Source organism: Epithele typhae (genome assembly GCF_022376455.1).
Source record: "Epithele typhae strain CBS 203.58 chromosome Unknown BXZ73scaffold_394, whole genome shotgun sequence".
NCBI classification, from domain to species: domain Eukaryota; kingdom Fungi; phylum Basidiomycota; class Agaricomycetes; order Polyporales; family Epitheliaceae; genus Epithele; species Epithele typhae.
The window spans coordinates 1-20751 of NW_025954585.1; the positions used below are offsets into that span (position 1 = coordinate 1).

The 20751-nt window shown below is 58.0% G+C and overlaps 6 protein-coding genes across 6 annotated transcripts; 5 read left to right on the forward strand and 1 right to left on the reverse strand.

The window, feature by feature from the left end:
• Nucleotides 1-22: 22 nt before the first annotated feature.
• BXZ73DRAFT_84885 (uncharacterized protein) lies at nt 23-939 on the reverse strand (the record flags this gene model as incomplete). Its single annotated transcript, XM_048023996.1, is given in 4 exon segments — nt 23-444; nt 466-494; nt 514-677; nt 743-939. Coding segments are annotated over 4 exon segments (812 nt in total), but the record flags the coding sequence as incomplete, so codon positions are not given.
• A 2079-nt stretch (nt 940-3018) lies between these two features.
• BXZ73DRAFT_110612 (subtilisin-like protein) lies at nt 3019-5423 on the forward strand (the record flags this gene model as incomplete). The annotated part of the gene is made up of 10 exons (XM_048017355.1): nt 3019-3675; nt 3731-3851; nt 3908-4015; nt 4065-4187; nt 4243-4356; nt 4410-4519; nt 4572-4754; nt 4810-4991; nt 5046-5193; nt 5250-5423. The coding sequence occupies 10 exons, from the start codon at nt 3019-3021 to the stop codon at nt 5421-5423; spliced, it is 1920 nt and encodes a 639-aa protein (XP_047870608.1).
• Nucleotides 5424-6618: 1195 nt separating this feature from the next.
• BXZ73DRAFT_61069 (amino acid transporter) lies at nt 6619-9369 on the forward strand (the record flags this gene model as incomplete). Its single annotated transcript, XM_048021716.1, has 17 exons — nt 6619-6835; nt 6889-6943; nt 7011-7284; nt 7347-7360; nt 7413-7474; nt 7539-7600; nt 7660-7708; nt 7760-7851; nt 7916-8082; nt 8136-8249; nt 8300-8336; nt 8514-8541; nt 8596-8705; nt 8782-8932; nt 8983-9027; nt 9082-9148; nt 9204-9369. The coding sequence occupies 17 exons, from the start codon at nt 6619-6621 to the stop codon at nt 9367-9369; spliced, it is 1710 nt and encodes a 569-aa protein (XP_047870609.1).
• Nucleotides 9370-10745: 1376 nt separating this feature from the next.
• BXZ73DRAFT_94577 (GroES-like protein) lies at nt 10746-12104 on the forward strand (the record flags this gene model as incomplete). Its single annotated transcript, XM_048026725.1, has 5 exons — nt 10746-10793; nt 10911-11158; nt 11228-11306; nt 11365-11557; nt 11611-12104. 5 exons carry the CDS (start codon nt 10746-10748, stop codon nt 12102-12104), a joined length of 1062 nt encoding a protein of 353 aa, XP_047870610.1.
• A 2285-nt stretch (nt 12105-14389) lies between these two features.
• Nucleotides 14390-15924, forward strand: BXZ73DRAFT_110614 (aromatic compound dioxygenase; the record flags this gene model as incomplete). The annotated part of the gene is made up of 5 exons (XM_048017356.1): nt 14390-14627; nt 14680-14838; nt 14889-15094; nt 15155-15467; nt 15557-15924. 5 exons carry the CDS (start codon nt 14390-14392, stop codon nt 15922-15924), a joined length of 1284 nt encoding a protein of 427 aa, XP_047870611.1.
• Nucleotides 15925-17820: 1896 nt separating this feature from the next.
• On the forward strand, nt 17821-20106 carry BXZ73DRAFT_110615 (caspase domain-containing protein; the record flags this gene model as incomplete). Its single annotated transcript, XM_048017357.1, has 15 exons — nt 17821-17950; nt 18021-18109; nt 18171-18231; nt 18283-18339; nt 18387-18427; nt 18484-18661; nt 18717-18833; nt 18893-19029; nt 19123-19392; nt 19450-19518; nt 19579-19629; nt 19683-19699; nt 19754-19859; nt 19915-19935; nt 19996-20106. 15 exons carry the CDS (start codon nt 17821-17823, stop codon nt 20104-20106), a joined length of 1455 nt encoding a protein of 484 aa, XP_047870612.1.
• Between the last annotated feature and the right edge of the window lie 645 nt (nt 20107-20751).

Genomic DNA, 20751 nt, shown 5'->3' on the forward strand with positions numbered 1-20751 from the left:
CTTGAGCCTCTCCCCCAAGGACCCCCCTGAGCCTCTGTTGCGCGACGACTCGATGCCATGCGAGGAGGACTGTGACGCTCGAAGCTCGTCTTGCACGGGAGCCTCGGGGGCAGAGATTACGACCTCCTGGCACGGGCTTTGGATCCCAGGCAAGTCTGAGTGGTGGCTAACCACACTGCCTCGGTGGGATGGGCTCGGTCGACCCGAGCCGGAACCAGAGCTCCCGGGTGCCTTCGGAGACCCGTCGTCCAAGCCCGCGGGGAAGCGGCCTCGTTCGGAGGTAGGATCGCCCTCCTCCTCCTCTTCGGCGCGGCTGAGGGGTTCTGTCTGCCCAGAGGGAGAGAATGCTGTGGTGGAGGTACCGGTGGCGCGGGTGGCGATGGAACCCGCAGTGGGGCTCGAGAGGTAGGGGAGATGAGATGAAATGAATGCTACGAGTGCGCTCTATGTTTTCAGATCACATACCTTGTAGTGGTCGGACTGCGTTGCAAATGCTGCTCAGCGATCGCTCACAGCAAGCGTGCTCGCTCTTGCCCCCACTCTCGCCGCTCTTGCTCAAAGTCTCGCCGCTCTTGCTCAAAGTCTCGCCGCTCTTGCTCAAAGTCTCGCCGCTCTCGCTCAAAATCTCGCCGCTTTTGCTGCCAGGCTTCCCACTCCTGTTTCCGCGCCTGTATCTCCTGTGCGGCTGTGTATGTACTTGATGTAAAGAATTATAAAGACACATGGTAGTGCGGTGGCTTACTTGGTATAGAAGTCCCGGGGGGGAAATCTGGCTCGGGGAGGAACAGGGGAGCGTGCTCGAACTGAGATGCGATACGCCTGAGTGGAAATGGCGAGTAAAAGGAGAAGGCTGCAGACACGAAGGAAGAAGGGCGGTCGTTTGAGCTTGTGCGACTCGTCCTGATAGCCTTCGGGGGCGTCTGGGCGGCGGCGAACCATTGCGATTGGGTGGATGACAGTAGGCGGGTTGACCTGTTGACGAGCCGCAGGTATACCACAGCAGAGAGAATCGGAGACTGGGAGGCTCACAATCAGCGACGAGATAGGGGCATTGCTTTCGCACCCCTGATCGTACACGAGCCTCGGGCTTGTCGGGATACTTGTGGGGTGCGTTCTGCGTCGGGTGGTATAATCTCGGAGGCTGGAGGCTGGAGATTGAATATTGAGGCTTGAGACACCCCGGGGACACGCCAGACAGCATTTCCACCTCAACGGCGGCCCACTGGGCGAAGGATGAGCGAGATGAGAACGCGAAATGGCCGTGTTGGTGACGTCACGAAGCCGTCCGCCAGGCTTGCCTTTTGTGGATTAGCAATCATCAATTCGCCTAGATCCAAGCGGTGTTTCCAGAGCTACCCGTTCATCGACGGAGTTTTCTGGTGATCATGAAGATCTTGCTGTGGATTTGTGGACTCAATCGGTGTTGCGATTGACCGTCTCCGGTAGACATAGCTCGATACTTATACCCACATGTCAGTGTGTTTTGATGACACCCCACTAGGTTACTTGTGAACTTCCTGCACTACTCATTCCCGATATCAGTGTTGTTTCTTTATCCATGACTTAGACCTCTTCTAGCACGTAAGTACTTGAGTTTCCTGTCAGAGGATATCATTGGTACATAAGCAACTTCTATCAAAATGAGGATGACTACTTACTAGTAAAGTGTTCCCACGCATGGGAGGAGATTGACGGCCTGCAGACACGCAGGCCGCGCGAACCAGTATGTGTCCATCCTCGACGTGATTCACGTGGTTCACACGGCCTTCGCCCGCCTCTGTTTATGGAGGAGTGGGCACGGCTCTTCTGCGTCAGCGCTCCCTATGAAGCGGACATGAGGTGGCACGAGATGTCGCGTCTCGTTGCCCTGCGCTCGTACGTGAGGGCGGTGAGGACGACTGGGAAGCGATTGTTCGGGACGTCGGTCGGTTCGAGCAGGAGTGTGCGCTGGTTGGCGTCGTGGACCTCCTCGTCGTCCGCCAGCGCCCTCTCGCAGGTCCTAACAGGCTCATCTTTGGGTGTCCGGTGCAGGCGCATGGCATTCGGCAAGCCGCGGGGGCGGTCTCGTAGTTGGTTTGGAACGGCTTGTTTCGAGCTCGCTGAAGCGACGGGGACTACACACATCTCTTCGCTAATTCAATAAGCCAACCTTCCGTCCATGTTTTTCCCTACATACGTTTATGCCCTCGATGCCGCACATCCGTTGATACCTTCCCGAGAATGGCGAACGATGTCGATGAGAAAGGAAGATGGGTGAATGTGGGCGTGTCTCTATCGGGATTCGAACCCGCGCTCATGGAGGCGCCCGGGCGAACCCGCATCATCGGAGTTCCACCGCCAGGCACCAGCTTCTCCAGCCCAGACGCGCTCCGGCCGAGCCGCCTGGCGTTCCTTTTTGGAACCGTCAGCAAGACATGGCTGCAACACCAGGCTGGAGTATCCGCATGAGGAGGAGGAATGTCTTGAACAAGGTGAGTACCTCTATATCCATTTACACCATCCATCTTGCATATGTGCATGATCTTGGGCTCGAGCTCGCCGCCTCTCTATATGCTTACAAATGGTGCCATTACCTCTTGCTTTGACATCCACGGCCGCATAGCGTCAGGGCCATCTCTGTACTCACTGCTCCGGCCGAAACCCTCCTTCCTGGACTCAGATCACACTGCATGTCTCGGTCGTCACGCCGACACTGGTGCTTGGCAGGGAGAGCGGTCGTTGATTTGCGAGTCCAGGATTCCAAGGGCTTCCACTGCTGGCAAAGGCCTGCAAAGGCGTGACTGACCCATTGTACCCCAGATAGCTTAATTCACCACTGCCGTGGTAAGTGGTGCTGCGACGTGTTCAACCTGCTGCTCAACCGGAGGTGCCGTCGGCGTGCGGCGGCCTGCGTCCACCGCACAACATTGTTGTCCGCCTTTCGGCGCGTTGCCAGACAGCCGCCGGTTATAAGGCGCATGTCGCCATCGGGCCCTGGTCCCTCCTCTTCCCCTCGCCCTCTACTCCGCCGACTCTCTCATGCTCTCGAGGTCGTTCTGTAAACTTCTCGGGGTCACCGCGCTCGCGCTCGCGGCGCAGTTCGTCGGGGCGACGACGATCTCGCCACGCGTCGTGCACGAACGCCGCGCCGCTACCCCGCGCGGATGGTCCCTCCACCGCCGCGCAGACCCCGACATGGTCGTCCCGCTCTCCTTCGCGCTCTCCCAGCCCAACATCGAACACCTCGAGGCGTACCTCCTTGACGTCGCCGACCCCGCTTCGCCCAACTACGGCAAGCACTGGTCCCCGGCCAAGGTCGCCGCGACGTTCCGCCCCACGGACGAGTCGGTCGACACTGTGCGCGCGTGGCTTACGAGCGCGGAGGGGGTGGACGCGTCGCGCGTCCGGCTCAGCAAGGATGGCGGGTATCTCGACATGAGCGTGTCTGTCGCCGAGGCGGAGGCGTTGCTCGATGCGGAGTACTACGTCTATGAACACACGGACGGCACACGGCACGTCGCGTGCGGGGACCGCTACCACCTCCCCTCGCACGTCGCGAAGCATGTGGACACCGTCTGGCCGACGATCCACTTTGATGTCGTCCCACTCTCGAAGCGCACGGCGGACAATACGGCAGGGCGGGCGCCGGCGAAGGGCTCGCCCTCGGACTTCAAGCCCGCAGCGGCAGAACGGCTGGTGCGTGTTCACGTACGGTCCTGCGTGGTGCGCGCATGTGTGAATGTGGCTCTAGGCTTCGAGTTATCCTACCCCCCCTCCGAGCTGCTATTACGCGATGACGCTCGACTGTCTGCGGACGTTGTACAACTTCAACTACGACCTCGTAGTGCCTGAACAGCACTCGATCGGCATCGGTGAGTCTCGTTTCTCACGTGGCCGCCGTGGGACGGAGCTGATCTCGTGATGGCAGTTGAGTTCGGTATGGAGACACTCAACCTTGCGGACCTACGTATGTTCTTCGAGAACTACGCCCCCGATCTTGCGAACAAGACTCCTACTTTCGTGAGCATTGATGGAGGTGCGGGTGCGGGTGCGTCCGTCGGGACCAACGGCTAATTATGGAGCAGGGATCTCGAATCAGTCCATAACCGACTCGGACCTTCTCCTCGAGCCGAACCTCGACTTCCAGTACGCCATGGGTCTTCTGGGCGAGGAGGCGCAAGTGCTTCAGTACCAGGTCACGAATGAAGGTGGTTTTCTTGGCTCACTTCGATTATGTGTTGTGCCTCTGACATAGGCCCCTAGGTGGTCCCAGCTTCCCTTACTTGCAGTATGACCTCCTCCTCAAGGCGCTCGACGCTGACTACTGCACCCTTGAGGGGGCGAACTCGTCGCAACCAGAACAGTCCGATAATAACGGTAGGTATCCCTATATGCGATTCTTCCCATCTTATGTTTTGATTGCCGTCCAGAGGACTGCGGTACGAAGCCACGGGCAGACGTCATATCCATTTCCTACGACCAAGCTGAGTTCGTGTTTGGCTCGATCGCCGCACAGAGGCAATGTACTGAGTATGGCAAGGTGGGTTCGTGCGCTGGTTTCTGCCTGCATTCGTCTTTGACACATGTTCCAGCTTGCGTTGACTGGGATCACGTTCCTCATGAGCTCGGGCGACAACGGCGTAGCGACGTTCAGCAACGTTTGCGTCGACGCCATCGGCTACCCCGATGTCGGTGAACCCGACTTCGCGCCGCACATCGGCAACACCTGCCCCTACGTCACCTCGGTCGGCGCGACGGAGCTCAAGGCCGGAGACGTACGCGTTTCCCCCCATGATGCTCCCCTGATCGCGCTGACGCACCCCGGTGCAGCCCACGCATCGTGAGATCGCGCCACAATCTTTCAAGTCCGGCGGCGGCTTCTCGAACTTCATCGCCCGCCCGTCGTTCCAGGACGCCGCCGTCCAGAGCTACATCGCCAACTTCACGGGCAACATAAGCGCGGAGGCGTTCAACCGCGCCGGGCGCGCGTACCCCGACGTCTCGGCCCTCGGGTACGTCAGCCGTCTGCCTCCCCAGCGCCACGATGCTGATGCGTATATATCCAGCCTGAACTACCAGGTGGCCATCAACCAGGGATTTTGGAGGGTTTACGGCACCTCCGCCTCGACGCCCGTCTGGGCCGCCCTCATCTCCGCGGTCAATGACGCGCGGCTCGCCGCGGGCAAGTCGGTGGTGGGCTGGGCGAACCCCGCGGTGCGTTCCCTCCGTCGTCTCTCGTTTCTGGGTCTGAATGGTTGGCAATATTGTAGCTGTACTCGTCCGCGTTCGCGGATGTGTTCCACGACATCATATCGGGCGACAACTTCGCGTGCGGGCCGAACCAGGACCTCGGGTTCGTCGCCGCGCCGGGCTGGGACCCCGTCACTGGGTTGGGCACACCGGACTTTGAGAAGCTGTTGGCGGCGTGGATGTCGCTGCCTTGAGCGACATGTATTTGCTTTAGGCTTGGACTTCCCCGCAACCTGAACCGGTTTGTCTTGTCACGCTGGGGGACGAGTTTGGAACTGGGGAGTAAAAAGCCTGTCAGACAACGCTTAAGCCCCAAATAAGCTGGATGGCGAGGGCGGCATAGTGTAGATACAGAGTGAATTTGTATGTGGGCAGTGGCTGAAACCGTAGCCGATGTGGAACGGAAACCTGTCGTAGTCGTCCAGAGTGACGGGCAGAGGGACACAATCCTATGCAGAGCTGACGCCGAACGGAGATATGCACGTTCGGGGTATATGCACTCAGCAGAGAAGGCACAGATTTTATTATTATTATGTTCTGTCTATCCCTACAAGTCACATATGTACGCATAACTACGCAGCTAAGACTGTATTCCGCGTTCGTCTGACCACATACCGCATATGACGGGTCGCTCGCCCGAAGGCAGTTGAGGAGAGGGGTGCGGCCGAAGGCGCCGCGGGTCGTTCAGAGAACCGAGTCGGACTGTCGGCAAGCCGACAGCGATAGAGGGATGGGGCAGGTGGGGTTGAGCGCGCCTGCGAATGAGGGAGAGGGTGGACCCGACGAGTCTGATCCTGAACTCGATGGGGGGTAGGGGGCGTGCGCCGATTCGCCAGAGACAGGGAGTCCCCCGGTGAAAGAGAGCGGGAAGGGGAGGGCTGAAGGCACAGAGCCGAAGTTGATTCCGAGAACGCGGGGACTCACGTGACCGTGGCAGCGAGATCAAAGGAGCTCGGCCGAGATCACGGCGTCGTGTGAGGCTCTCGTGTGCTGCATTCACCGCTCCGAAGGCTCTATCGCAGCCTGTGTCCGTTTGAGCGATGCCGGCAACGGTGTCCGCCGCCATTTCCTTATCTGCATCGCGCACTCGCGGCACTCGCCATGCCTTGCGCGAATGGCGGAAGGCGCGATTACCTTTACTCGCTGGGACATAACGTGAGTGCTCCGCCTCTTCCAATCGCCCGCGCCCTTACCGCGGGCTTTCCAGAGACTTATCTCCTTCTTGCTCTCCTGGGCCTCAAGATGCCCTCGCCCGAGAAGCCTATTAATACACTCGCCATTAATGCTCCTCGCCCTCGCCGACGCGCTTTCGGGACGTGTCCTCCCTCACCCTCTCGCCCCTTGTCCGTCTGCGCCAACCGACGCGCAAGGTGACGACGAAAATTCACAATGGCGTCGTTCACCCAGTTTCTGCCTTCAAGCTTGCGACGCACTCCGCAGCCCAGAGAGCAGGCTGAGGTAGAGAGCGTGATCGCAGAGGATCCGCAGCTCGATGTCAAGAACGAGAAGGGAGTGGTGGACAGCGACGACGACGACGCGGCCTCCAAGGAGCTCACGACCGCAGTCGATCCGGGGGTGAATCCAGGTGGGCTGACGTTCGAGGAAGGTGTGTCCGTTCGTCTCACCATCTCATCCGGCCATCGCTGAGACTTGGGGAAGACGCTGCCGGGGGTATGGGCCGTCATTTAGGCGTGTTCAGTTGCACACTGCTCATGTGAGTTCTCTCCGTCTTTTTTCATGCGCATATACACTCACTCCAATTCTCCACCACTCGCGTCAAGTGTCGGCCGTATCATCGGTACTGGTATCTTCTCCACCCCCTCCTCGATCCTCAACTCCGTCGGCTCCATCGGCGCGTCGCTCATGTTATGGGTCCTCGGTTTCGTCCTCTCCTTCTGTGGCCTGTTCATCTGGCTTGAGTTCGGGACCATGTTCCCGCGCTCGGGAGGAGAGAAGGTCTACTTGGAAGCCGCCTATAAGAAGCCGAAGTACCTTGTTACCGTCATTTTCGCCGCAAACGCGATTTTGCTCGGCTTCACGGCGTCCGGATGTATCGTACGCCTCTGTGATCCTTCCAATCTGACAGTACGGTTGATTGCCTTTGCGGTTGTCCTCAGGTCTTTGCACAGAAGTACGTCACTGCCCCTAAGCGCATAAGGGGGCTTGTTTCTGAGGTAGCATAGCATTCTCGTGACTGCAGGACACACCGCCGATCGCTGGGTGACGCGTGGCATCGCTCTCGCAGGTGCGCCATACGGGACGGTCATTTGGATTTGCTGCCCTAATGCTAGTTTTGTTGTATCGGGCAGTGATTTTCTTCGTGACGCTTCTTCACGGACTGACCCCGCGTCTTGGTGTTTACGTGATGAATGTGAGACTGCACTTCTTTGTGTCCTGTTCGCATATCTTATCCCCGTCCCAATTTAACAGGGCTTGAGTGTGTTCAAAATCGTGATCCTCGTCTTCGTTGTCGTCACGGGTTGGGTTTTAGTGGCTCCTTCGGGGTGTCAAGCTGATAGTTCTGCTTCAGGTTGGGTCGTGCTCTCGGGAGCCACCAGCATCAAAGATTCCCACACGCACTTCCACAACGCGTTCGCCGGCAGCTCGCATAGCAGCAACGACGTGCGTTGTACCTTGTCTGCTCTGCCTCGCGACGGCCGCTGAGCCGTGCTGTGCTTATCACCAGTATGCCACGGCGACCTTCAAAGTACTGTACACGTACGCGGGCTGGTCGAACGTCAACTACGTGCTCAACAACGTCAAGAACCCCGTGCGCACGCTCAAGATCGCAGGTCCGCTCGGGCTAGGGATCTGCGCTGTGCTTTACCTGCTCGCTAACGTTGCCTACTTCGCGTGCGTCGCTTTCTTATCCCGGGTCCGAGCCCGCTTTTGATTCCATCTTACAGCGCGGCGACGAAGGAGGAGATTTCAAACTCTGGCGTGACGGTTGCGAGTCTGTTCTTCAAGAAGGTTTTCGGTGCGACCGCGCAGAAGGCACTGACGGTATTCGTTGCGTTGAGGTAAGTACTCCCATAGGCTCCTCCTCCGTCACGTTCTGACACAAAGCCAGTGCTCTTGGGTGGGTATTCTTGATCAATAGGATGGGCGTATAAAACTGACTCGCACGCAATCTATCTCCGGTTGACCTGGATCACAGAGTAAGTGGTGACGTCATGTCAAACGGTGAATGCTTCCTCACCAAAACTCCTACAGAATGTTGTCACTATCGTGCGTCTCATTTTTTACTTGATTTCATGCACGAGTGCCAATCATCGGTGACCTAGACATTTGCTGCTTCTCGTGTGAATCAGGGTTCGTCCTTCCACCACCTGCCTCCCGGGGAATACGTCTAATCACCAATTTCAGAGCTCGCCAAAGAAGGCATCCCTCTCCCCTTCGGCAGTCGATTCTGGGCTTCAAACTGGCCCACAGGGAAGTCTCCCTTTCCCGGCCTGATCATTCACATGATCCCTTCTGTGCGTATACCCTTTCCTCGCCTTCCTTCGCACCTTCTGCTTCCCACTGGGTTCATGGCTGACGTTCGGCACGCAGGTGATCGTCATCCTCGGGCCTCCACCTTCAGTCGCATATCCCTTCATCTTGGATGTTGAAGGGTACCCGCAGCAGATCATCAACTTCTTCATCGTCGTCGGTCTCTTTTACCTCCGGTGGCACAAGCCGAACCTCCCGCGGCCCTTCAAGGGTGTGTTGGTCCGGCTTTAGCCTGTGATCTGTACTGACGCGCACGTGCAGTCTGGTGGCCGCTCGCGGTATTCTTCTCGGCGGCTTCCGTCTTCCGTATGTTCACCCCGATCGTATATCTTGTTCATGCTCATGACATCTCTGCTGCAGTGCTCGTTGCGCCCTTCCTCAAGCCCGCGAATGGTGTCGGCGATACTCCCCCGCTCCCGTACTACCTGTGTGTCTCTTCTGTGCGATCGCCATGGAGTACACGCTGATGCGCACACACGCAGGTATTGTCTTGTTGGGATTGGAGTCATGGCCGCTGGCGTGGTCTACTGGGCGGCGTGGCGCGTGCTGCCAGGATATCTTGGCTACGAGCTCATCCCCCACAAGGAACAATTAAATGACGGTACCGTCGTCACTCTGGTGCGTCTGCGTCTCTGTGTATTGAAATGATAGCATATCAAGGCCATGTGCTGATGTGGTTTCTTCGCTTTCCTTGCAGTTCTCGCACAAAAAGATCGAGTAGGGACTCGAGCTGTGCGGGTTTCGCAACATGATTCTATACGACTTTCCCATGACGAACGAGTACGATCTACTCAATGATCTCTCTTGCTAGGGCTTCGCGAGCTAAACTGACTGCAACTATCGGTTTCTGGAACTGTATCGTGCTGTATACCCATCTTCTCGGAATCGAGTTTGTCACGCAATGGACTCCTGATGCTATCTTGTCCCTCGGCATGCTCAAATGTGACCGCGCGTGGTCCTCCGCTAGCCTCTGCTTTTCGTCCGTCGGGACTCCCAAGGGACTCCCAGATGCTGGCGGCTCGCAGCTTGAGTGGGGCCGCCGTGTGTATGCTAGATCATCCTGCACAGTCTAAGGTTAGCTACAGTATCGAAAGGCCCTCACGACATATTCCCTTCTTCTACCCTTGGCTTCGCAACCGCCGTCACCGGGATGTGGGGTCTAGAGGGCCCGACCGGCCTGCCCGCGCCCTGGGAGGAGGGCGGTACGACCAAGTACGCAGGCAAGCCTATGGTAATTATCGGCGGCTCTTCCTCCGTCGGCCAAGTCGGTGCTTCTCTGTCGACCTTCCCGACCTTTCTCACCACTGAAAAGCGCACCCAGTCATCCAAGCTGCGCGCATGAACGGCTTCGCGCCCATCATTGCCGTGGCCTCCCCGAAGCACGCCGCGCTCCTCCAGTCCCTCGGCGCGACGCAGGTCGTCGACCGCGCGCTCCCCACCTCCGGCTCCTCGCCGCGGTATCCGCCGCCGCGTCGGGCGCGTTGGTTGCCTTCACGTACGACGCGATCGAGATGGGGACACGGAGCGGCTCAACGCGTACGCGGCGCTCGGCGCCATGGCAGCCGGCGGAGCCCTCCGGATAGGCGCGAGAGGGAGCGCGATCGTGGATTCGGAGTGAAAGTGAAGATTCTGAAAAGACTCTTGTTATATAAGAAAATGACAGCATAACCACTCGTAAAGTGTAGGCGGTGACCGGGTGAGGTACAGATCGGCGGAGGACGAGACCAAAGATGCAGGAGGCTCTGGGAAAAGGTGACCATCAGGATTCGAACTTCGACTCGGAGCACCGCGCCGGCTCCATTGGCGGATACTCCGGGCGCTAGGGGTGTCGATCCACCTCCTCCCTACGCTATTGACTCACGTAAAGATCTGACTCAAACAATGTATAGTCGCCGGTCGGTACTGCTTCCGTTTGCTGACTAAGCGAGACCCACCTCGCCCACGTGCGCGGCAACGTATTAGATGTCAAAAGTCATCTATTCAGGCCCGACCGGTGAATAGCGACCAGCCGGGACCCACTCTTGATGGACCCACAGACCACCGAAACTAGCTTACGCATCGTGCAGTGCTGGGTAAAACGGTATACGGGGTCTGTTCAACCGTGTATATAGTGCGTTCGTGCTGCTCCGACGTCAGCATCTACTCCTCCAAGAAAACCCTGAACCAACACCGATGGCCCCGACACGCAGAAAGCACTCATCGTTCCCGCCGAGAAGGCACCTTTCAAGCTCGTCAGCGACTTCGCCGTCCCGACCCCTGAGGCACACCAGGTACTCGTCAAGATCGTCGCCGCGGGCATTTGCCCCGCGGATGCCAGGATCCAGGCGTTCGGCGCGCCGTTCATCCAGAACTACCCGTTCCTCGGCGGGTTCGACGTCGCTGGCGTCGTTGAGGAGGTGGGCGCGGACGTGACGAGCGTCAAGAAGGGCGATAGGATGTGCGTAGCTTTCTCTTGTTGTCTCTGTCTAGGTGTTCGCTGATGGGCTTGGCTTCTTGCCGTTGGCAGTCTCTGCCCGGGCGAATTCGCACCTCTGGACGCGGGTCACAAAGAATATAGCGCCATGCATGGGGACAATGTCGCCAAGGTGCGCACCCGCGAGTGTAATCTTTCTGTTCGAACTACCCAGCTGACCACAAGCTAAGATTCCCGATAGCATGTCCTTCGAGGACGCCGCGACCGTCCCACTTGGCTTCGCAACAGCCGTCACGGGGATGTGGGCTCCAGAGGGCCCGACCTCGATTGGCCTGCCCGCGCCCTGGGAGGAGGGCGGCACGACCAAGTACGCAGGCAAGCCTGCAGTGATCGTCGGCGGCTCCTCTTCTGTTGGCCAATTCGGTGCGTCTCTGTCGACCTCTCCGACCCTTCTCACCGCTAAGAAGCGCACACAGCCATCCAAGCCGCGCGCATGAACGGCTTCTCGCCCGTCGTTACCACCGCCGCCCCGAAGCACGCCGCGTTCCTCCGGTCCCTCGGCGCGACGCACGTCGTCGACCGCGCGCTCCCCACCCCCGAGCTCCTCGCCGCCGTCTCCACCGCCGCGTCGGACGCGCCGGTCGCCTTCGCATACGACGCGATCGGGGAAGTGGACACGCAGCGGCTCGCGTACGCGGCGCTCGGCGACCACGGCGGCTTCGTCTCCGTGATGCCACGCGCGGGCCCGGAGGTGCTCGCGCCAGTGCAGAGCGAGGGCGACGGGAAGCGGGTCGCGCGGCTGTTCGCGAGCTTCCAGGTGTCGCCGAATCAGGCGCTGGGAGTTGAGGTGTACAAGCGGCTGACGGGATGGCTCGCGGACGGGACGGTGAAGCCGAACCGGGTCGAGGTGATCCCTGGGGGCTTGAGCGGGATCCCGGAGGGCGCGAAGAGAGTGATGGAGGGAAGGTGAGCGGGGTGAAGCTGGTGGTGCGGATCGCGGAGACGCAGTGAGAGGCGTTGTTGTGATAGATACGATGTACGGACCGGACCACGGATCACTTCACACTGGACGAGTTGGCACCATTGCCGCGTGTTCACTGCACTTGACAAGGTCAACAAGGTAACTGGGATACACCTCCGGGTGCCCAGGTTACAAAAGAGGCGGGGTATTCTCTACCAGAGAGTAGACGATGGACTACTATGTGAAGTATTAAACAAACCCTGGCCGAGAAAGGGTGGGGGCGTCGAGCCGGTCCGTCCTACAAGAACAGCGGGTCTCGGAATCGACATAGACACGTCCATATAGCGCATCCAATGCTAAAACACAATGCTTAACGGGTCTCACAGAGGACGCCAAAGAAAACTCTCCCTAGCCCAACAGAGGAGCGAACGTTGACAACGCTGAAAGTCTCAACGCCAACCAACACAGTCTCCCCTTCGAGGTCGAGGTGACAGACACCCTGCTTCCAATCGCCAGTACCACCCGCCTGCATCCGGCGACCGTAGGCTTTAGCGGCCTTCCAGCTCTTCGCACCGCCGAGGGCAGACCATTCCGTGGGGGAGAGTGGCGTGGAGAACGAAGTGTAGACGGCATGCAGGACGTCGAGGATGATGGAAACATACTGCATGGCGTTCACGGCCGTATGATCCCTCCGTTTGCCTTTCCGAGCTGCCCCCACCCCTGTTATCCTGCCGCCGCCGTAACTTCCGGTGTTCAATTTGCATACGTTGGCGTCCACGACGATCACATTTGGAAACTTGTCCGAATGCAAGATGAGGCGCACTGTAGGTGGGTATGTTGCCGGCTGCAAAAGCGGGCAAGGGCAAATGGGCGTCGCGTGAGGCGATCGAGGACGTTCCTGGGACCTGGTCGATCTATGATGTCGTAGGCGATCCTCGTTTGGGCCCTACTGGAACGCGAAAGGAGCGGGTTCACGCGCAGCAAACGCCGCCGGGAAGGCTGGCATTGGTTTGAAGAGGACGGCGACGCGCTGCTGCTTGGCTCTTGGAGTGGGTAAGCGTGGAATCCTTGAGGAGCAGGTGTAACAACCACACGAGGGAATAAGAGAATGGGAACTTGAGGGTGAGTACCCGATGAAGATGCAGGTGGACTTGACGGGTTTTCGGAGGACTTTTGAAAGGGAAGGCTCGTCGGGTCGTGTCCAAGACTCGTGGAGTCGTCGCTTGCATACTGCGAATTGGGCCGGTGGGTTGTGCCCCGCCGCGAAGGCGGTTGAATAATAGGCCAAGGAATGAATCGTCAAGGGTATTGTCGGGCATGGGGGATACCGAATCTGGGTCGAAAAGATGCGTTAGAACGCGCGTGGAGACGAGATTCGGTACTTTCTTGCTCGAACGTGAGGGGGTAAAGCAAAGTCACAGTGTGAGAGTCGAACTCGCGCACGCGACATCCGGGTCGGCGAGTGGCTCGTGCGCCAGTTGAATATCCGGATTCCGAAGTTACTTTTCACTCTCCGCTTATCTCTCTCCGATTGCTCACCCGGGCCGGAGTCCCACTTCTCCCCTTTACCGTGAACGAACACAACGACCTCTGTCCAGACAGAGCCGTGTTCTTCGAGCAGGCATTCACCAGGACTTTGTCAAATGGAGCGTCGACCGCAGGTCGGGTGATTGCTCGGCTACGTTTCACCATCACTGCGTCGAGTGAACAATCTCCCAGGTATGTTGTAACTCGTAAGTCGCGTCGTCCGGCGCCCCGAGTCTTCTGTCTACTCCTGTTGGTACTTATTCAGATGTCGCAGCTCACAATTCTGCTATGGGCCATTTCTAGTATGTTGGTTCTGGTCACACCCCTCGGTGTGAGGACGCAAAGCCCGGTGATGCCAAGCCACGAGCCGATGCGATGAAGAGCGGTGCACGGAGCAACCCCGGAAAATATGAGAAGGAGGCACAGCGATCTTGGCATCCTCGATCACTTCTCCACGCCATTGGGCGGGTCAACACCACCGCAGCCATAGTGCGCGGTTCGCCTTCAATGTCTCTGACGCACTTGCACTTCCGCAGCCCGAACATATCGCAATCCCTTCAGAGAGCCTTGTCGTCAATATTCAGCCGTATGTTTCCCGCCTTGCATCTGGCCAAAGACTGCTTGCGCAGCAACTGCGCTCAAGCGGTCGCGCCTTATAAGGGCTGCGAAAGTCTGGAAGAGACTCCATACCACGATCTTCCCTCGCTCCCTTCCACAGTCTCCAACTTCGTTTCCTTCTCCCGCCCCTCTCGCTCCACACAGCCTCAATGGTTTACTTCGCTTCTCTCCTCGCGACCACCCTCGCCGCCGTCACCATCGCTTCCGCCCACCCGCATCCCACGGCAGGCACTGAGGCCTTCGAGAAGCGCATGGAGTTCCAGACCAAGGCCCGTCGCTCCCTCGCCGATTGCCAGGCCACCCTCCGCAAGCGCGATGGCGTCTACGACCGTGCCATCCAGCGTCGCGAGGCATTCGCCAAGGGTGCGCGCGAGTCGCACAAGATCCGTATGTGTCTTCATGTGCATCGATGTTTATCGCATGGTTGACGGTCTTTCAGGCCGCGATGCTCCCTTCCTGAAGCGTGATCTCGACACCGTCCTCAGTACCGACCACCAGTCGAACCTCACCGGCGTCACGAATAACACCGACGCCTCCGTCCTCTTCTCAGGCAACAGTTCCTGCGTCCTCGCGCCAGAGGTCACCGATGGCCCCTACTGTGAGTTCTTCGTCCTGCCTCCCGTCGCTGTGTCTCATAGCGTCTCGCAGACGTGACCGGCGAGTACGTCCGCTACGACGTCCGCGAAGAGCAGGAGGGCGTCGATATTTACGTCGACGTCCAAATCATCGACGTCAACACGTGCGAGCCCGTCCCAAACGTCTACCTCGACTTCTGGCACGCGAACGCGACCGGTGTCTACTCCGGTATCTCTGCCAACGGCAACGGCAACAGCGCGTCAGAGCCCGAGAACCTCGTACGTTGCCCTCACCAGCTGCCGATTCTCAGACCACACTGAGCGTCGTCTCTTCCGCAGAACACCACCTTCCTGCGCGGCATCCAGGCCACAAACGAGGACGGCGTCGCGCAGTGGCTCTCGATCTTTCCGGGCCACTACACCAGCCGCGCAACGCACATTCACATCCTCGCGCACGAGAACGGGACCTCGTTTGAGAACAGCACCTACACCTCCACCTACGTCTCGCACGTCGGCCAGATCTTCTTCGACCAGGATCTGATCAGCGAGGTCGAGGCCCTGGCGCCGTACAGCACCAACACGCAGGAGCTCACCACAAACGCCGAGGACTCGATCCTCTCCTCCGAGGCGGCGGACATCGACCCGTGGCCGAGTGGGTGTACCTCGGGGAGGACGTCTCGGATGGGTTGATGCTCTGGACCGCGATCGGCATCGACACCTCGGCGGACGCCGCGTACACAGTCACGGCGGCGGCGACGCTTACGGAGGATGGCGGCGTCGCGAACGACAGCTCGGACTCTATGGGCGGGGCGCCGAGCGGCGACATGCCCTCTGGGAGCATGGGCATGGGCATGCCGTCGGGCAGCGGAAGCATGGGCGCGCCCTCCGACACTGCGGTCGATGACCTTGCGGTCTCGACAACCTCGGTGACGACGACGACGAATGTGGCCACTACGACCTCTACGACGACAACCTCTTCGGCGGCGACTATCACATCGACACCCGGACTGATCAACAAGATCGCCTCGGAGCTGCTCTCGCTCACGACCGCGGTCGAGGTCAACCTCCCGCTCGCGTCGATCGCCGCGGCGGTCGGCATCCACCTTTGATCGCTATGCTCACGGATACTCTACGGACCATCATTCAGTAGCTTCTGTTATTTTACTATACGAAAGCGCTTCGATGGACGCTTCGATTGCAGCTGGTACTCAGGATTGGCGCGGTGGTAGCACTGCTCCGGTAGCCGCTCAGGCACTATTCCCCAGGAAGAACTTGAGCGCAGAGCCGGACAAGTAAAGTGTGTGCCTCCACGAAAGAATACCATACACGCTTTTCATCTCAATACCGATTTCCTGTTCACACCCTCCACACACGCATAGTTTTCGGATTTTGAGTCGGTCGGCCATATTAACGATCCTATGTCACACATGGTCCGTATGCTTCTCCGGGTGCAATCTATCGTCAAGTCGCAACTATGTAAGATACGCTCATGCTTTAATATACCTCCATGTGTTGGCACTTCGTTGAGTCTAGTACGACCTTGCAGGCATCCCGGGTCGTAGATGACGTCATCAATAGGATTTCACATGTCCCATTACTTGTACCGTCTGGTAACAGTAGTGGAGACTGAACGCTCGAAATGTGAGACATATGTATGTATTCATCGTCTGTTTGATTCGAGACTGTTGATGTTTGCGTTTCGTTACATTGGTCAGCGAGGGGAGGTCCGGGTGCGGGGCGGAGTAAAGTTATTTTCCCCCTTATCAGCACGCAGCTGATGTCATATATAAGCAGCCCGTCTCCATCACATCCTCGTCACTGGTCCCCCGCTTTCCTGTCTTTGTCCTCGTACTCTCTGTCGCTGTCGCATGCGCGCTGTGGTCTGTATCGCTTCGCTCCGCCTGGTGCGCTCTAGGTTCAGACTTCGGTTCACTATGCTGCTCTGAGCTAAGCGAGACATGAACAAGATGATTTTGTGCCTGAGCTTCTTTGCTTCTTGCTGAAGTCACACTCTCGTGCCATTCTGCGGTCCTTCTAGCTTCTGGTCTTCTTCGCCGGCACGTGGCAAATGTCCTCGAGCTGCGTCTCGACCGTGCACGCCTCGAGCGTGCAAATTGGCCGTCGGCAGTCCGGCCGTGAGCGGCCTTTTAATGAGAAATAGTTCAGGTATGTCCATTGATCCGATTCATAAGTACTCTCGAGTCTCGTGTGGGCAGTCAGGCTCACATCGGATAACGCTAGTGCGCGTGTCATCCGCGTGTCATCCGGTACGCACGTCTATTCCTGTTCAACGCTTAGCTATCGTCTGTCCGCAACGTGGCTCTTACGGTCCAGTCGGTGGGCGAGTATTCCCGACCGCAGCCGGACGTTCTGGCCCAGGGACGCAAACACGCTCGGACAGCCATGTGTCTGGCTGAAACGCTCACTGGCACCTGGCTTCTTGTCCCTCACTCATGCCGATGGGAGGGCGTGTAGGCCCCGTGGATGATACGGTCGCCATTGTGTGGACGTGCTGTACTGTTATCTCTTGTCTACGGTACAGCCTAACTGAGTGGAGTGACCAGTTATCGGCGCTCAGCCCCGCGTCATACAGGTGTTCATTGCGTCCAAACACACGGCTCTGAGACCAGTCTCGCTGCCGTCTGTTCAGCTGCTTGCGGATGGACGGAGGCGGAGGCGGACGGAGCATGCGGCTCGGGATCCGATATCGGTCGAATGAGTGTGGGAATTTGCTCGGAGGCCACGATGGCCGACCCCTTCTCCTTTCCCTCGACGCCCACAAACCTGTCACCCGCCTCCTCCTCCTCCTCCCCGTAACTGGATAAGCCCCACAGCCATGGCATCCTCGTTCCGCATCGCTATACAGCGCCTTCATCCCGCCGACGTCAGGGCGAATCGGGTACAAAAGCGACCATGGAGCCATCCCCCATCCCCACTGGTGCGTCGCGCGAGCCCTCCGCGCGACCGCCTCGTCCACTTCTTTTCCGCGATCTCTCCTCTCTCCCATGCGTCGGACTAGGCTCGGAAAGCGCTCCAAGCTGCGACGCGCCCTAATCATCGGGATCGGCGGCAGCTCGCAGGCGAAGCTCTGCTCGCCGCACCGAGATGCCAAGGCGTGGAGGGACCTCATTGTCGGTTAGTCCTGCGGGCGATCTGCCATCGACTATCGCGCGCGCGTAGCTCATTGCTACTGTCATTGCTCCAGAGAAGTACGGCTTCGTCGAAGACGAGATCGTTCTCATGCTCGATGACGCTGTGACGCCTGAATCTCTGCAACCTACGAGGGAGAACGTGGTACGTCTGCCTATAACTTTTTTTGCGATCCGAAGCGGACCTCTCCCCCCTGGTGCGACAGCTTAGTCAGATCAAGAGGTTTGTGGACGGCGCAAGGTCCGGAGACAAGCTCATGTTCTACTGTGAGTCTATCTACTCGTGCGTACACTTCGTATCTCAAGGCATGCAACTAGACTCGGGACACGGATCTCAAGTCCCTACCGACACAGAGCCTGATGGGTTTGACGAAGGTAACTTGTTGTGACCTAAGCCCAGTGATTCTGACGATACCCTTTAGCTATATGGTTCAATGACGAGGTCCAGCCTATCCTCGACGATGTATGTACCCTCACGGCCAACTCAATCAGTCCTCCTAACATTCACTGTGTCGTCAGGAGCTGAGACTTCACCTCGTGGAAAGGCTTCCACAGGGATCGTGCCTCACTGCCATATTCGACGCCTGCACTTCTGGAACACTTCTGGACCTCGAGCATTACGAATGCAACAAGATCTTCCACGATTTCTTGACGCAGAATCCCGGCAAGCCGTGCAAGAGTCACTCCGGATGTTCATGTGAGCCCTTATATGTTCGCTTTTCGACACATCCATGAACTCCGTTCATGATCAGCGAAGCGCCCAAGTCGCGCAAGCACACGACGAGCATCTACCAAGCCACAGCCCACAGGACCGACCGACATGGAGGAAGATGTAGCTGACTCCTCGGTGCCGATGATCATCTGTGAAGGTGCGTCCATGCCCCTTCTTTGATGCGAGCGAGATGCCCATTCCATTCTCTGCGTGTAGAGCCCGAGACCATCCCCCCCGAGCACGAGCCCAATCGTGAGAGGGGCTCCCCCGGCCCGCAACTACGCATCCATCAGTATCAGCCGATGAGCCGCGACGTCATGTTCGAGGTCGCGACGACCGTCGACAATCTCGCGGTACCTGGATCTCCGAAGCCTGATTATCGCCTCGATTCTATCGCGGCCCGCGTCCCTCGCCGCCACCGTTCCGACACTCACCCGTTTCGCCAGCGCCAAAAAGGCAAGCGCAAGCGCACGTCGGACTCCGCGACGAGCACTCAGCCTCCTCCCAAGCGGTCGCTCACAGTTCACAGCTTCTCGAACGCGGTGGGAACACTGGCAAAGAACAAGGTTCTGCAGTTGGTCGACAGCATCCCCGGACGGAATTTTTTTGATCAATATCTCCGGCGGTGCTCGACTCCGGAGGCGGACGTCAAGCCTGATACATGCGACGGAAAATGCCAGGAGAGGGCTGGGAAGGAGAGGGCAAAGGCGCATGTTGTGAGTATCTTTCCTGCGTACGTCGCTGCGATTGTACTAACACACACTTCGTTGTAGATATCGCTCGCCGCATGCCGTGACGGCGAACGGACTTGGGAGTCGAAGAAATCTATTACCATGACCCAGGTGCGCTCGTTCGTCTTCCGATGGCAGCATCACCGCTTACCTGTCTTGCTACCTTCACAGTCGCTCATCTCCACGCTACGTAGGATACTCTTCCTTCCGAAGCGCATGCACGTATGCTGATCGAATCATATGGCAGGGACGAGCCTAAATGCTCGATCTTCAAGCTTATGAGGAAGGCCACGTACGTCTTCGACTGTGATTTGATCGAACGTAGGTTTTGACCAATGTTCTACAGGGAAGACGTCTTTCAGACAACGCTTATGCGTCGCAAGCGTATCGAGAAACTGAAGATGCAAGGGAAGGACATCGGCGAGCTCGACGGTAACGATTCAATACCCCAGGTACGTCCGATGTTTTCTGCGATATAACAACGCACGAGACTGACAAGTTCCGCAGATCGGAAGCGCTAACCCATTGGTACGCCTTCGTCTATCTGCCTCTAGTATGTGTCATTCGACGTACTAATACCCTGATCAGCATCCCAATGAATGCTTCAACTTGATGCTTTCGCCCCCCGGTTCTCCGCGTCCGAACCGCATGCAGTCCATTGAGGACGCTATGGTCATCGATTCTGTGTCCTCGTCTTAAGCGAGCCCCATGGATATCCGCGATCATATATACATATTCGCTCACCCTCTTGCGTCGTATGCTGTACTTTCATATACCCATACCCTACGTCTATGCCGTCCTACTTGAACACTCTCACATCGCACTTTCGATAGTATGCTTTTCTCCTACTACGACAATGTCGACAATATATTTGCAGTACGTCTGCACCGGGCGTTGAAAGGCGAAATATACCAGGCTGGTTGAGATCTTGGGAGTAGATTCTACGCGGATGGAAGCGGAGGCGATATTCGATCAGGAGCGCCGCGATGCGAGGTGAGGCGATGCGGATGAAGTCGAACGAAAGGAGGACCGGCAGGCAACGTGGTGTCAGCAGTTTGTCGTCCGAGGGCGGCGTCCATACAATCCTTAGATGGGTCCGCCCGGGGCATACCGTAACGGTATCGCTGTCCGAGGTTTCTGTAGATTGTCATCCCGAGGTGACTGGGATCAAGCACACCAAGGAGACGAAGAGTTCATGTGCCATCAGAAAGTGATAGATTAATGAAGTAGTGAAGAAACAATATTCCGAGTGTTGGGTATCGAGGCGAAAGATAGATGCTCTCGTGAAGACAGGCGCGCTCGACAGACCAAGTTGAAGACATCTGGGGCGCGCCGGCGTCGAAG